This window comes from Epinephelus lanceolatus, chromosome 7 (assembly GCF_041903045.1).
Source record: "Epinephelus lanceolatus isolate andai-2023 chromosome 7, ASM4190304v1, whole genome shotgun sequence".
Taxonomy (NCBI): Eukaryota; Metazoa; Chordata; class Actinopteri; order Perciformes; family Serranidae; genus Epinephelus; species Epinephelus lanceolatus.
Window position 1 is genome coordinate 4,102,867 of NC_135740.1, and position 17,300 is coordinate 4,120,166.

The 17,300-nt window shown below is 39.9% G+C and overlaps 1 protein-coding gene across 1 annotated transcript; it reads left to right on the forward strand.

Annotated features, from left to right (window-relative positions):
* The first annotated feature begins 268 nt into the window (after positions 1-268).
* On the forward strand, positions 269-6,326 carry LOC117260968 (trypsin inhibitor ClTI-1-like). Its single transcript, XM_033633125.2, has 4 exons — positions 269-375; positions 2,011-2,072; positions 2,468-2,574; positions 6,188-6,326. Exons 1-4 carry the CDS (start codon positions 327-329, stop codon positions 6,237-6,239), a joined length of 270 nt encoding a protein of 89 aa, XP_033489016.2. The 5' UTR covers positions 269-326; the 3' UTR covers positions 6,240-6,326.
* The last annotated feature ends 10,974 nt before the right edge of the window (positions 6,327-17,300 follow it).

A 17,300-nucleotide genomic window follows, 5' to 3' on the forward strand; every position in this document is an offset into this window, starting at 1 on the left:
CACCCGAGGAGATCTTTTCATGGCTGAAATGCTTTGTGAAAAACTTTTATCTTTACCAGGACCTACACTGAATTTTAGGAGGAAATTCTTAGAAAATATCATAATAAGAATTTTCTTAGAATTTTGTACCTAGGAGCAACTCTTTGCACTAGGAAGCTTTGCAAAGGGCCCAGATGATTATAACCTGGCCTTTACAATCCAGCCAATCACAGCACAGCTAAAGTCCTGACTGAAAAGCCAGTTTGACAGGTTGTCTGTTAAAGGAAAACATAATATGTGAGACACACACCTGCTGCCCACAGAAACACGTACACACACTGGATGCCATGAAGCTGACTGTGTTGCTGTGTTCTGCTCTGCTGCTCTCTGTCTCTGGTGAGTTCATTAACAGCATCGTAACATGATCGTAACAAGTCACTCTGTGTCACTATCTGCTTCAAACACTGTGTTCCTTTTGAAGCAGAAACAGCTCAAAGTGTAGGAAGTGTCCACTTGTTCCTAGTGTAGTTTTGTTGTAACACTGGTATTTGTAGCATATCAAAACAGTACACAAGAAAGCCGAACACTCCATCATTGTCAAAAAAATTGCAGAAATTACTAACTGAAAAAGGTAAAAGATTAAATAATATCTAACCACTTTTTAAAAAAGATAATGTAGTGTATTATCATTCACTCTGAAGGTTTGGAACAGATGACCAGTAAGGGGCTCAGGGTAAAAAACATATATGGTCAGGGTCAAAGAAGATATTTATAGCGTAGGTGTAGGGTTGGAAAAATCCAACAAGAATGTCTCTTTGTCATCTGTTTGACTTTGTCTCACATTTCACAAACACCACCAGGTCTATATAAGCAGGGTATTTGGGGCTGTCTTTCAGAGCAGTTCACATTGGCTTCGAACCTCTCCAAGCATCCTAGATGTTTGATAGATGCTGTACTTCTTATAATAAACCTTTTTTTATGCAAGCAAGATGGTGTCATCGGAGACTTCTTCATCACCTTCACATCATCGCTATTTAAGAGACAACAATAATAATTAGGATTTTTTGGGACTTTTTGTCAGTGTATTGTTTAGAGACTGGAATGTGTAAGAACATTATGATTGGGCATCACAGCATATAGGATTAAACTGCTTAACTTCTTTCTGTGTCAAAAAAAGATTTTAAAAATGCCTTAAATAATGAGAACTGCATCTTCACACTGTAAAAAGTTAGTGTCTGGACTGCAAAAAATAGATGTGTTTAGAGGCCGTGGCATGACATAACTTTAATTTCTCAATTGTTGTTTTCTAAAGACACTAACTCTGTGGTTCAGGTGTTATGTTCCCATGGCTGAGTTGAACTAGATTAACAAGAAATGATTACTAATCAAATAACACACAGATAACACTGATACCTGTCATGAACTCAGACCAGATGATTACGACATTACAACCTTTCCCACAATGGGTTGTCTCCTACAGTTTCAGTAACTTCAGGAACTTAACTGACACAAGTCAGTACTGTCCATGATACCAACATGGCTTATTAAGAATTAACTTAAGGTTTATCACGTTGTAGACTGAAAGTTAGTCCTGAGACACTTCTTTTTTCACAGCTAAAAGTAGCATCTTTAGTTTTAACATTGTTTCCCCAGACAGAAGCAAAACACAAAGATCAACAAAAACAGAGGACGTTCAGAGGAACATGAGAGTTGGCCAGGTTACATTCCTCTGGACAAAAAGCTGGTTACATTACATTCTCACAGAATGACTTGTTTTGGGTGAAGGGTGAGGGAGAGAGAGAGAGAGAGAGAGAGTGTTTGTGCATATTGGGAATAATAGCATTTTTACAAAGACAACTTTTTGTCCAGTTCTCAATTCTTCAAAGGGCTCTGAGGGTTCAGACTTGCTTTCAAGGTTCAGGTTAGAATTAGGTTTAGAGTAAGGTTTGGGATTGAACGTGTGGGAATGTGTTATATCAATGATGGTTCTCACACGTATAGAACTACAAGTGTGTGTGTGTGTGTGTGTAGTCCTGTCCCTGCAGGCTGAGACTGTGACTCCAGACAACAATGACAAGATGACAACAAGAGAGGTGAGACTGCTGGGGGTGATCTGATCTGCCCTCTTTTTCTTCCGGTATCCCGTAAATCCTTAAATTATCTCTTCATGCCCGACCCTCCTGGTCTGTTGGCTTGGCCAGATTAGCTTGGTGCTGCATTAGCCGCTGGGTTAGCATTGATGTTGCTTGAAGCATGGTCTCCATTTCCATCCTCAGTTGCTCTTCCTGTGGTTTCTAGCTTTGTTTGTTTTTTTTTGGGGGGGGGGGGGTTCCTTATCCGCTGTGAGGGATCATTTGTGATATTGGGCTTTATAAATGAAATTGGACTGAACTGAATTGAATTGAATATGATCCAATGAACAATGATCCAAATCTAAATGCCTGAGTGTTTAATCAGTAATCATGTGACAACCTGTGTTTGTGTCCAGCCTGACTGTGAGATGTATACAGCAGTCTGCACCAAGGAGCTTGATCCAGTATGTGGCACTGATGGACAGACCTACAGCACCAAATGTGTTCTATGCCAGGAAAACAGGCATGTAACATGCACCTACACACACACACACACACACACACACAGGTATTATTGTAGCAATATTATTTGCCTATGTATGTGTAGGGTTGTGAAACTGTCTCATTCGATCATGTATGTTAGAGTCTGCTCTCAGGTTTATCTAGTTGTTTTGGCTTCTGAGAACTTTCGATCACAAAAATTTACGTGCCAACCATGTTGGGACTAGCAGGCTGCAACTGGATACACCCACATCAGCGTGTTAGGGTCAAAGTCTGCTGATGGAAAAACCTCACTTTATAAGTACATTGCTCCTCTGTGAGGAGATATTGATGACCATATGACTCTTTGGAACATGTGGTTTAAATATTTGTGCCTGTATGCCTTATAGTTCAGCCTAAAATTTCAATCACTGTGGGCATGTGGATCTGCACTGTAGATTGAAGTTAAGATGAAGATACACCTTAATTGATCCCTAGCACGGATATTTAGTTGTTTCAGTAGTACAAGGATATACATAGATACAGATAACTGGAAAAAGTAACAGAAATAATACAGAAATGTAAGAGTTTCATAAACTAGAATAAGAATAGAATAAAAAAAACTAGAGTACTGTACACAAAAAGTGACATGGTAAAGTGAGTAGTGATAACAGAGGTGTGATTAACAGCAGCAGAGTCAACAAGTCTATGTAAACAGTGTACACCAGACTAATATATGATATGATAATGGTCCTTAGAGTTTGACTATATTAAGATAATAGAATGAAGTGCAAGACTCAATGTAACATATTAAATGATCAGAAAGTGCCTTAGTCTTTTACTGCACAGTCCCTCTTACCGTGTGCATGATCTTGCATCTGTCGTGATGTAAACATAATATTAAGCTTACACTGTGCGCTTAATAGCTATCACTCAGTCCTCTTTATTGATTCCTCCAGCTTCTTCTTGATCCTGTTTATGAACTCCTGTGCCTCTGTCGGCATGTTGAAGGTGTGTGTTTGAGCTCTGTGTGTTAGGACCAGTTTAGCTGGGGTTATTATGCTGTGTCTGAGTCCCAGGCTTCAGGTGTCATTTTTCCTCCGTTGTCTGTGCACTTCAGTTGCCAGGTCTTTGTAAAATCGCACATGCTGGTTCTTGTAAAGGACGTCTTTCTTCGCCTTGGCTGCCTTCATCACAAGCATTTTCTGCTTATAGCTCTGAAACTTCATTATCAAAGTTCTCGGTGGCTCTTCAGTGTCCCGTCTTGGTCCGACGCGGTGCGCCCTTTCCAACACTAATGGGCGTCGCAAAGGGGCCAGGTCCAGCACCTCCGGTAACCAGCCCTCCAGAAATGAACAGGGATCTGGGACCTCGGCTCCCTCAGGCAAATTTACTAACCTCGATCTCGTTTCCATATCGATAACTTTTTCCTCCAAAGTTTTGTTCCGTCTTTCCAACGTTTGAACCATCACTTTTAACTTAGCCTGCTCATCTTCCACTGTTATTCTTTCAGTGCAATCAACCAGTTCTTTCTTTGTTTCTTCAACTGCGGTCAGAATCCCATCCAGTCTGGTCAAAAATTTGGACCTCAGGTTGTTTATTGCCATCAGTATTTCTTCTTTAGCCCCACAGAGCTCGCTTTCACAGTCCTCCGCAGACCCTATGTCAAGGTTAGCATCTTTGCTAGCTTTGTGCTCCATGCTTTGCGTCCCAAAGCCAGTTAACTTCACCTGTATAGGTGTTTTCCCTCTATCCCTGTTCATTTTCCCAGGATTTGGCATCACCATGATGAGTCCAACGTTCACTTACACTTTTCAAGATGAAGTTTGCAATTTACATCAGGATTTGTTCAAGTTCATAGCGGAGCAGGGTTGAACGTGACTTTCTAGCTCGCGGCCATAACCCTGCAATGCCATTTTCACCACAGAGTAATAATATATTACATTTACAAAATATCATGACTGCTTTTTAAAATTTGTACTTGTAAATACAAGTTTGTGGGAAGTTGTTGCATACTGCAATACGTTTTTGTTTACCACCACTTTACATGAACAAAATGGTCTTTGGTATCATTTTTTCCAGCTGGTGCTCAATGTATTTGTTAGTTCTTACTGGTTCTCTCCTGCAACTTGATTGGTTGCTATCAGATTGGTTCAAACTTAGTGGATCTGAGGGATTCAGTGTCAACTTGCTGAGATGATTAGTGTTGTTTGTTAATTAAAGAAATGATAGGAAACAAAATGGTTTGTGGCACACTTTTTTTTAAATAACATACTTTTTAATCTTTGGGCTTGCACACATTTCGAATGCTATCACTATTAAATAGGTGTTAGTAGAGATTATCAGTGCTAAGACTTCTGCTACACTGACTATATTCAGAATGCTGTTATCACCTTTTATAGTTGGAGAAACTTTTCATTTCAACAATGCTGTGGTTAACGTGTGGTTAGGTTTAGGCACAAAAACCACTTGGTTAGGAAAAGATCATGTTTTGGCTTAAAATGCTGTGGTGGCACAAATTCTGCTAATAAACAGTGAAGTGTCTCACTAATGAACAAATATTTTTGTTGTTTGGGGGGGGGGGGGGGGGACGACTAGTCACCAGACTATCACAGGGCTAACATATAGAGACAGACAATCATTCATGCTCACATTCACACCTATGGACAATTTAGAGTCACCAATTAACCTATCCCCAACCTGCATACAGACCTCCTGTCTACTTTTGTAAGCTGAAACCATTTCCCTCCTTATTTACTTTATTTCACAGAGAAACAATAAATTGTGAAGACAATAAAGCCCCCACAAAATAGCTTTTTAGACTTCAGTCTTGTGTGTGATTTATCCTGGCTTCACATGAGAAGAGGAAATCCCTGCTAGTCACTAGGCTAATTTATACAATATAAAATGCTATAGCCTTGTGATAACAACATTAGCATGCTGTATTTTGGGGGAAAATGTGCCACTTGGTTTGAAATCTTTGCTATTAAGCCATGTTTCATGTGTGTTTTGGGTGTGTTTTGAATCAAATAAACTTTACAGCACCTCGCAGAAACCCCACCACCGACTAGTGTTTGGAGGTGTAACTGCAAAGCAACACAGACACACCACTATAGAAGTAGAAATGCTCACAACAGCAAAGGGCCACAGTGTGGGCTCTGCATAATGCTGACACACAAGTATAAATTCTGCTGTGTTCAGATTAGCCTGGTGCAGGCTGCTTACTAAAATGATGTGTTTGTTCCCCACAGGCTCTAACATCACATCACTATACATTTGTTTAAAGGAACAGGCAGGACACTGATACTGGCAAAGACCCAGTGATAAAATATTAAGATGAGGATTACACACATCCATTATAATAATGTTAGCTACAAACAGAATATTTAATTTATGACATCAGTGTTTACTTCCTGTTGTTGTTTCATGACACACTGCAACACTGATAGCAGTGCTACAGAGCTGCCAGTCAATACTCGTTAGATGGAAAATCACAAAAATGTAGGTAGCTACACCTTTTTCTGCTTGTGTTTGGGTATTTCTTTCTGCTAGTATTATTGCTACAATAACACCCTCACACGCATAAAGTACACACATGATCATACGCATAAACCAAACCACAATATGCTGTAATGCTATGTTCTTCTTTCCTACAGAAAAGAGAGGAAGAATGTGAAAGTGGCATGGAAAGGGACATGCACTCCCTAGATGACTGTGGTGTGCAGTGACACACACATACACACACATCATATCCACTCCCTGCATTCTGCATTCTTAATAAAGTTACATACAGCACCATGTGTCTTGTGTATTTGTATTGAGCTTGTGAAACATGATGAACACCCTGGCTATGTAAACACCAGTTTACTGAGGGTAGGCCTACTTCAGCAACTTACGCTGACAAAAATCCATGTTAGTGAGCATCTCTCAGTTTCCAAGATGATCCATTCACCTGACAGGTGTGGCATATTAAGATGCTGATTAAACAGCTACACAGGTGTGCCATAATGTAAGGCTACTCTAAGTGTATGGTCACACATGAGCGAAATTAACACCAGCAAATATTTGCCGCCCGTTCACTTCCATTCAGTGTGAGCAGAGGGGCAAATAAAACATTTGCCTCCAGTGGAAAAGCAAACTCACATCTTCACATCACGTGGAGTTCAACTTTGGTTAAGTTTGAGCGGTGAAGTTGCATGCTCAACCAGTAGCAAAGAAATATGTGTGGAGGAGACACCGATACCCCTTTAACCCCTTTTCAAACAGTCATGTGCTGGTTTGGTTTGGGCCATCAGCCCAGCGCTGCAGGGATTTGAATTTCCATTTCAACACTGCTTGAAGGTGTGTTTTTACTGATAACGGTTTGTCTTGAGCGATGATGTTTAAAAGCAGCAGGCTGATCCACGGCTTAAAGGATGACTTCAGTATTTTTCAACCTGGGCTCTATTTCCCCATGTGTATGTGTGCGTATGATTCATAGGTACAACTCGTTCTAAAATTGGTTCAGTATTGAGGGAGCCGGCAGCCGCGAGGTAGATATGGGGGCAAATGCGTCCGGTATAAGTTTGCGCATTAAAAGTGCTTTTTTCGCCACTGACCAGTTCAGATTGCCAGTGTTATCTCTGTAAATAGCATACTAAGCGTTTCCCAGACCCTTCACCTCCTCCCGGCTGTGATGTCATCTTGCGAGAGCTTTGTTTGTTGCTGGGAGAAAACAGAGGAGCCATGCTGAGCGCCGCTCAGAGTGGCGCTGGTTGTCCCGGAGTACAGTTGAGAGTTTTACTGCATCGGTATCATGACAGCATATTTACCCGATTTCGAGAATGAGGATGAGCCCTTTTATTACGATAGCCGCCCGTACTTATTTGAGCCCGAGTATACAGACGAGGAGCTCCTACAAACTGAAGAGCAGACGGGGATAGAGAGAGACAGCCAACGAGCAGATGAGGGTGAAGCAGCGGCTGCACGAACGCGAATCTCTGAGGACTGGTGGTGCTCCTTGCTGTGACTCCATGCCCACAGAGGAAGAAAGTCTGTGTTGCAATGAGTGGGACCTGTTACCCAATATTCATGGTCTCAATGTGTCCTGGGATGATACAGAAACTACCAAATGCTGTGTAACTACGTTAGAGGATTTCCCCCCTCTGATCAACAGGGCAGTGCTGGATACCTTTTTTCATGTGCCCAAAATAAATTGGAGGAGGCAGCCAAAACCACACGGACCAAATGGTCAACTATCCATAAGTAGGTATATATAAGTATAACTAAAATGTCTTTATACATGTAATACTGATACCTAGAATTGTCTCCGAGACGCACATTTACTGTTGCATACTTTGCCCTTGTATATATCGTCAACATCCATCAACAAGCAAAGCTCTTGCAAGATGACGTCACAGCCGGGAAGAGGTGAAGGGTCAGGGAAACGCTAGTATGCTATTTACAGGGATACCACTGGCGATCTGAACTGGTCAGTGGCGAAAAAAAAACACTTTTAATGCGCAAACTTATACGGGACGCATTTGCCCCCATATCTACCTCGCGGCTGCCGGCTCCCTCAATACTGAACCAATTTTAGAACGAGTTGTACCCATGAATCATACGCACACATACACATGGGGAAATAGAGCCCAGGTTGAAAAATACCGAAGTTGTCCTTTAAGTCCCCTGTCATTTTTGCTGCATGTGTTATTCCATCACACAGCAGGGCAGGTAAAAGAAGTTTACCTGATGAAGGTGAGCTGTTTGCAGAGGTACAGTAAGAGCTTGCTGTCTGCAGCTCTTCATCAACGTCTCACTGTGACTGTTTCTCATTTTACTCTTCCTCCCTGCAGTATCGTAAGACTTATCTTTATTGAAGAAAAGCCGCTAAGAAAGTTCTGCTAATTCAGTGATAAACACATTTCATTTCCTATAGATTCTTCACAATAAAAGTCCCCCATTATTTAGTTATGTAAAAAATTTTATCGTAAAGCAGCAAAATAAGGAAATGTTGAGTTTTCAAGCAGCAATTTCACACAATTTCTAATACAACTGATTGCAAGCATGAAACAGAGATTCAGTAATAAGCCACATAAGTACTAAGAGCTGACCACACAGAGACTTTTAAAACGCCTTTCTCTCTGGTCTCCTGCAGACAGAGGTGAGTAGAGTCTCGCAACAAGCTTGTTTGACGGGAGAAGCGGGGTCGTCAGTGGTTGGCTGCGATTGGCAAGACATCACTGCTACCAGCTTGAGGGTGGGCAGCCTAGCTTTTGGACCTACTCCGGAGAACGTCCATCTCTGGCACAACTCCGCAGCACAGCACATCTAAACTGATAATGGAAACGACACGGCATGGCTTGACTTGGTGCAGCAAAATATGACAATGGAAAAGACCCTTGATTGTTGCCCTGTCTAACCAGCTGATATAATTATCTAGAAAAATTAAACAAACATTGTATCTGAGGTCTGTGAACAAGGAAATGTAGTATCCATACTTTGCTTGTGTAGAAACACCCACTAGTATTTTATCATTTAATTGCCAGTGATGGCCCCTTTCAGGTGACTGTTTAGACTTTTGTCCAGGTGACTGATGCAGAGTAAATGCTGAAAGTCTCTGACATGCCCATTTTCGGTTACAACAGTCCTCTCATGAAGTCTGGGACAGCCCCAAAATGCTGCACTGCTCAACGTAATAATCACAGTCAACTTTGGGTCACTAGGTGGAGATCCAACATGGCGGCAAGCAAGTAGGACGTGTTAGAAGGAGCTCTCCCTGCAAACAGCCCAAATCCTGTATTAAACTACTAATACTCTAACGTAACATTTATCAACAACATACAGAGTCCATAGCCAGTACGAAGGGAAAAAAAATGGCCAACCGAAAGACGACGATGAAAAAACAGCCGGACAAACAAGGTGAAAAGACTGAAGAAGCTAGCATGCTGCAGCTAGTAGCAGGTGCTGCAACAGGTGCTAACGCTGAAGGAGACAAGGTGATGAGAGCGATTTCGGACATGAAAAATTTCTTCTCGTCGAAATTTGACGGAGTTCTGTCCGCTATCCAAGATATCAAGAAGGACATCCATGATTTTGGAGGTAGGCTATCTGAAGCTGAACAACGCATAAGTACGGCAGAAGATAACGTCGAAGCAGTGCAGAAAACAGTGCAAACACATGAGAGCCAGATAGAGATGATCAGCTCCAGACTGGATGACCTGGAAAACTGACATAGGAGGAACAATCTACGATTGGTTAACCTGCCTGAAAAAGCAGAAGGGACGGATGCAGTCAAATTTTTGGAAGAGTGGCTACCTGCAGTGTTTGGAGCATCACTGCCGAGTCCAGTGATTATTGAACGTGCGCACCGTATCGGCAGACCCCCGACAACGGAGCAGAGATATCCCCAGGTGCTGATCATGAAGTTTCTGAACTTTTGCGACCGGCAAAGAGTAATGGAGGTGGCCAGAAAGATGAAGGCAGTGTCATTCCAACAACACAAAGTTTCTCCATGGAGGTGCGCAGACAGCGGAGACAGTTTGACGGGGTGAAGAAATGCCTACAAGCGCTGAACATTGATTACAGGCTTAGATACCCAGCTAAGCTGACCGTTATGCTCGAGGGACAGATGAGGACCTGTGACTCTCCAAAAGACGTGGAGAAACTGTTATCAGCCATCGAGTCAAACCAAGAGTCAAACGGATAATATGGTGTCATTATACAGTAGGATTTAACTGAATAACTCCTGTGTAAATCTCTGTTAATTCACGGTAAGGAAATGACAGACTGTCAGTAATAATCTTGAGAAAGTTTTGACAGAGACTCTTCCTGAAAAGCCTGTTTTTACAGAGATGTTCAATTTTTGTTTAGTTTAAATATTTTACAGCTTGTGTGTAAAGAACAGTTTACTGAGGGAGTCAGTGTACATATAATATTTTGAAGGGCTGTTTTGTAGGGGGAGCGGTGTTAGGTTAGTTGGTGTGCTTGCAAAGGACATGCTCCTCTCGGTAGGATCGGTCACGCCCACTGTTGAGGTCTCTACATTAGAGGGGAGGGGAATTAAACGCTGGGTTGTTTGGGTTAACGGCGATAAAGAGCCTCAGTACGAAATAATATTTTCATTTTTATTTCTCTTTGTTGAAATTATATTTTTGTTCTGGTTTATATTGGGTATGGTCTTAAACTTGAGGAAATACATAATGAAGACACATGATGAATGAATCACAGATAACATTCATATCCTGGAATGTAAGGGGGTTAGGTAAACTATCAAAACTGAAGCAAGTCATGCATAGAATCAGGCAACTTAAAGCATCTATTGTGTTTTTACAAGAAACCCACCTGCTAACTTGTGATCTATTGAAAATTCAAAGATGGCCTGGTCAGGTTTATGATGCATCATATGCATCTAATGCAAGAGGAGTGTTAATATTAATTCACAAATCTGTCCCATGCAAAGTATTAAAGGCTACACCTGATAAGGCAGGCAGATATTTAATACTTCAAGGAATGCTTACCGACGTAAGCATAAATCTTGTAAATTTGTATGGACCAAACTCTGACAACCCTAACTTTTTCGAGGAACTATTTTTACTTTTGGCTCAGATGCCGGGCCATCTTCTTATTGGAGGGGACTTCAACACAACCCTGGCGGCAAATCTTGACAGACTAAAAGGTACAGATAAGACTCATGTACAAAGTAGAAAAATATTGCACAGTTTCATGCAAGACCTGGATTTATGTGATCCATGGAGGAGAAAGTACCCAAACAAATCAGAATTCTCATGCTTTTCCTCTTCAACAAATTCATATTCACGTATAGATTATTTTTTGATTTCAAACAATTTATTCTCACAGATACATAATGTTACCTACGAGTCCATTGTAATTTCAGATCATGGCCCAGTTAAATTAGTATATAACATGTCCAAACTCAGTAAAGGTCCTTATAAATGGAGACTGCACCCCAAATGGCTGCATGACACAAATTTCATGGAGTTCGTTGGCACCAGTATTGACGATTTTTTCAAAACAAACACAAATGAAACAACAGCTTCTGTAAGATGGGAAGCTTTTAAAGCATATTTGAGAGGACAAATGATTAGCTATACAAGCTCTATTACTAATAAAGTTAAATTAAAACTACAATCTCTCAACGACAGAATTAGGAAATTAGAGGAAGAAATGTATGAAGATAACACAAACATAGAACTATATCAACAGGACTTGCTTCTCCTAAGAGTACAATATAATGAACTATCACTTTCAAAAGCATTCAAAAGAAAATAGCATAATTCGTCTAAAACAAACATTCTATGAACAGGGAGAAAAATCTGGCAAATTGTTGGCTTGGCAAATCAAGAAACTACAATCCAGTAAGGCCATCAATAATATTTTAACAGCCTCAGAAACTCTGTCATCAGACCCATCGGAAATCAACGAAACTTTTGCCAAATTCTATCACTCATTATATAAAGCAGAATCTTCCGGGATTAATAGTCATCAAACGGCATTTCTAGACGGTCTCCAAATCCCTAATCTCTCAGATGAGGCTAAAGAGCACCTAGACTCCCCATTTTCTATAGAAGAGCTTTTGAAAGCCATAACTGCAATGAAGAGCGGTAAAACAGCTGGACCGGATGGTCTCCCCATTGACATATTTAAAGCCTTCAAAGAAAAAGTAGTACATCCCCTTATGAATATGTATGAGAAATCCCTGAAAACTGGCATTCTACAGAATTAATACAGATGCTAAAATTTTAGCAAAGATACTAGCATTAAGATTAGAAGCCCACCTCCCATCGATTATTCATAATGACCAAAATGGATTTGTGAAGAACAGACAGGCGTTTCATAACATAAGGCGAGTACTAAATATTATCCACAAAAAGAAAGATGCTAAAGACACCTGTATTCTGTCGCTAGATGCCGAGAAGGCATTCGACAGAGTCGAATGGCCTTATTTATTTGATGTACTCTGCCGATTTGGATGCGGTCCTAAATTTTGTCAATGGATTAAAATACTCTATCGTGAACCATCAGCCGAAGTTATTACAAACAATTTAACCTCAAAATCCTTTGGTCTGTCGAGAGGCACTCGTCAGGGTTGCCCCCTGTCCACTTTACTGTTTGTGATAGCTCTTGAACCCCTAGCAATAGCAATCAGAGATCACTCAGGCATAAAGGGAATTCAGATTTCAGAGATAGAACATCAGATTTCTTTATTTGCAGACGACATATTATTATATCTTTCAGACCTAAAAAACTCAATACCTACCTTGCTTAATCTGATCGATCAATTCGGAACATTCTCAGGCTATAAGGTCAATCAGTCAAAATCATGTATACTTTTTCTTAATGAACAAGAAAGGATTAACCCAACAATCCAACACCCGTTCACAGTATCTAGAGATGGGATCAAATATTTAGGGATTATTATTACACCTCAAATTAAAAACATGATCCCATGTAATTATGACCCCATTGTTGCTCAGGTAAATGATAGTTTAGATAGATGGATGACCCTCCCCCTTACAATAATTGGCAGAATCAACATTATTAAAATGAACATTCTCCCTAAATTTTTATATTTATTTCAATCAATTCCTCTTATACCCCCACCAACATTTTTCTCCAATATGAGGAAACTGTTCACAAAATTTATTTGGAACAAAAGACGATCAAGACTTCGCTTAACATTGCTATATCTTCCATATGAAAGAGGGGGGCTCCAGCTACCCAACCTTTTATGGTATTTTAGGGCAGCTCAGCTTAGGTCGGCCTTTTTTTGGTTTTCTAACCCTCCCAATTTACCATGGGTCCAGATAGAGGAAAAATGTGCCGGAGGGCTAACTTTAGATACATATCTATACTCTGACTCTCTCAAAAAACTTAAGCAGAATACAGCTAACCCATTTGTTAAAACCACAATTATAGCCTGGCATGATTCACAGGAAATGTTTAAAGTGCCGACTGGGCTTTCACAATTTGCTCCTATCTGGGGCAATTCTTTATTTACACCAGGCAAATCGGATCGTGGATTCAAACTCTGGGCTCAATTGGGACTACAGAAGATTGCAAATCTTTATTCAGATAACACCCTCATGTCCTTTGATAATCTTAAAGAAAAATTTGGGATCCCTCAAACTCATATGTTTAAATACTTTCAAATACGGAGTTTCATCCACTCAAGGATGCAATCATATCAATGTCCTCCCCTAAGTACTATTGAGAATGAGAACATACATAACTCCTGAAAAGCTCAATAAATTTAATCCTAATATCCCTGATAGTTGTATAAAATGCAGAACGGAGAAGGGAACCCTATACCACTGTATATGGAAATGCAAATCATATCAATGTCCTCCCCTAAGTACTATTGAGAATGAGAACATACATAACTCCTGAAAAGCTCAATAAATTTAATCCTAATATCCCTGATAGTTGTATAAAATGCAGAACGGAGAAGGGAACCCTATACCACTGTATATGGAAATGCAAATCATATCAATGTCCTCCCCTAAGTACTATTGAGAATGAGAACATACATAACTCCTGAAAAGCTCAATAAATTTAATCCTAATATCCCTGATAGTTGTATAAAATACAGAACGGAGAAGGGAACCCTATACCACTGTATATGGAAATGCAAATATTTACAAGAATTCTGGAAAAATATAACTAGTACATTTTCCGTCATAATCCAGAAAAAAATCCCTGTATGCCCAGAGATCTGCATCCTCGGACTGTTACCAGAAACACTGGTCCTGAGAACACATGAGAGTAAGCTGCTTAACCTCTGTTTAATACATGCAAAACGTCTTATTGCCAGACAATGGAAAAGTGTTAATTGTCCTTCTTTGAACATGTGGATTAATGAACTTTCTTCTTGCTTGTCGATTGAAAGACTTACATATACAATCAAACAAAAGAGTAATATTTTTCATAAAATATGGGATTCATTTATCATATTTTTGAAATCAAGACCTGATATCCTAACTCCTTAAACCTAACATCTACCAAGTAAGACTGTACCCTTTTAATTTAATTTATTTTTATTTTATTTTATTTCATTTAAATTTTATTTAGGTATTGTTTCTCAGTTTGTTTCTCTTGTTTCTTTTTATTTTATTTTACATACATAATATTTTATTTTTCTTATTTTTATGTATACATAAGTATCTTTTTGTGTTTTATTTGTCAGTCGAGTATTTATATATCTACTTGATGACATGTAGACGTGCTGTACATATTGTAGCCACAGGGACATCTGTACATATTTAAGTTATTTTCTTTATTTGCAGCCGCCAACATGACAACACATTATTGTTATTGTTTTCTTATACTGTTGGCTCTGTGTTCAGGGTTTGGGGGAGGGAGGGAAGTTGTTTAAAGACTTGAAAGATATAACAAATTATCCTGAACGAATGTTGTACCAAGTTCAAAAATCAATAAAGATATGTGTTATAAAAAAAACTTTGGGTCACTAGTGGTTGTGTAGGCATTAAGCCATATCATTTTTACATGAAAAGCCATCAATGTAACCATTAACATGAATGGCAAGTGGTTTTAGTTTATCATATGAGTCAAAATGTCAGATGAAGTTGGGCCACTGTGAAAATTAGTTTGGTGATCTGAGACATCTTGCTTCCCACCTCGAAAACCTCAAGGATCCAGCTCTACCAGAACCAAGTGCACATCCTCTCACACACAGGCCATGTTACCACATCCATCTGTAACTGTGAAGGCGTCCGGAATACTGCAATTGGTCGCGAATGAAATCAACTAGATCCACTAACATTAATGTATTGTTACATTAATGTTAGACAGTCAAGATAGTAGCACAGAGAGTCAATACTCATCCAAGACTGTTTTCCTGTTTAATTTGCAGTGTTTGCTGTACAATAAAGTGACTGGCACCTGGATGGAAGTTGTCATCATTGTACAAGTGTAACATTAACATATTAAAGAACTTACAATAAATTACTTCTGTAATGAGATACAGACACAAATGTTAGCATACTAACATGAGCTAAACTGCATTGCTAGCATAGCTCACAAAAGTTGCTGTTAGTTACACAGACTTTGAAAAGGACAACGTTAAAGCTGAGAGTAAAGTTACCAAAGCTACAACATTACACTGGTGAACTAATGTATTGAAAAACTTACCTTAAATTACTCCCAAACTGTGAGAAATGTGTTAAATGACCACAACATCTAACCATATTGCGTTGTGGTGGTATGCACTAACACAGACCTGAATGTTGGAAAGTGTAAGTCAGTTTGCATATTATTACATTCACTCATTTGCATTAATATATAATAGGCCAGAATTGCAGTTATCTTTGCTGGGTCTGGTTATAACCATCTCTCTGGTCTATCTCCCTCATTTATTATTGATTTGTTTTTTGGGGTTTAAGAAGAGTGTTCTATAAATGTAATGTATTATTATCATTATCATGATTTATCAATTGTCACTGAATAAAAATGTAATAGACTGCATTTTTAGTGCAGTGTATTGTGCATGGCCGAATTCTACTGCTACTTCATTTGTTCTCACGGTGTTGAAGCCACTCTACAGGCCATGCTCTTCTGTCTTTGCTGACCTCAGTGAGATTTCTTAATTTTGTTCCACTTATTTGTTGTTTCAGTTCCACTGCTTAAACCACGGCAGCTTTATTTAAGAGCAGTGTTACAGTCTGTGGTTCCAATGTTTTTGTCAATAGTTTTAATCACTCAGACCCATATGTTTTGCAACTGTTTGCTATTTCTCTTTCTATCTTTGTGTCTTTCTCTTGTTGTTGGAATGATATTGCATTAGGTCTAACAAATTGTCTTGCTTAAAGGAGCTGTAATGGTAGCCTGGAAACCCAGACCCAAATCTAGAAAGATTTAGGGTCTGGCTATGAGTAATGCAAATTGCCCAACTCGAGGGGCGGCACCAAGCATGCATTTGAAAATATCATTGCACGCAATTGGATAACACTATTACCAATCAGAACAATACTCGGGGTGACGTAAAACAGTTGGCAAAACAGCAAAAACATCCTTCTTGCAAAGGAAAGACTCGAGCGCCGTCTTCTATTCCTCTTTTAGAGAAAAAGCCAAGTCTAACTCGTTCATTGTAGCGGCCAAAGCCGTTTCAAACAACTGGTGTTCATCCGTAGCCATCTTGCAATGTTTACTGACTGATTCAGGACTTCGTCGTCGCAGCGCTGTCGTCATCTGTTCAGCTTGCCTCTGGCCCGCCTATATCAGATACACCAATGTGACTGGTGCAGCTCGGTTCCAACAGCGAGAGATGCAGGTAATGACAGTAGCTTACAACAACATTATTGAAAGTAATAATATTATAATTATAGTTCTGGCTACTGTGATACAATATGTTGAAAGTATGTATTAATATCTGGCAGTATACATGTGTGACAATAGTCATATGTGTATAATAACAGTAGAAGTATGACTAATGACTAATGATGGCAGCAGAAGCAGGAGGCATCTGGCAGGACCACGGCAGCAGCACAACCACACACGTCACGCTGTCCAGGCACCGGCTGCGATATGAGCTAATCTGAGAGACAGTGGAGCACAAAGGCTCCGGAGAAGAAGCCGAGTTAGTGACATCCAGAATGGCCGAGTTAGCAAGATGCAGTAATAGAATACGAGAGAGAGAGAGAGAGAGAGAGAGAGAGAGAGAGAGAGAGAGAAGGAGAGAAGGTGCCCGGTGTATTATAGGGGGGTCCTCTGGCAGACTAGGCCTAAGTCAGCCTAACTAGGGGCTGGTACAGG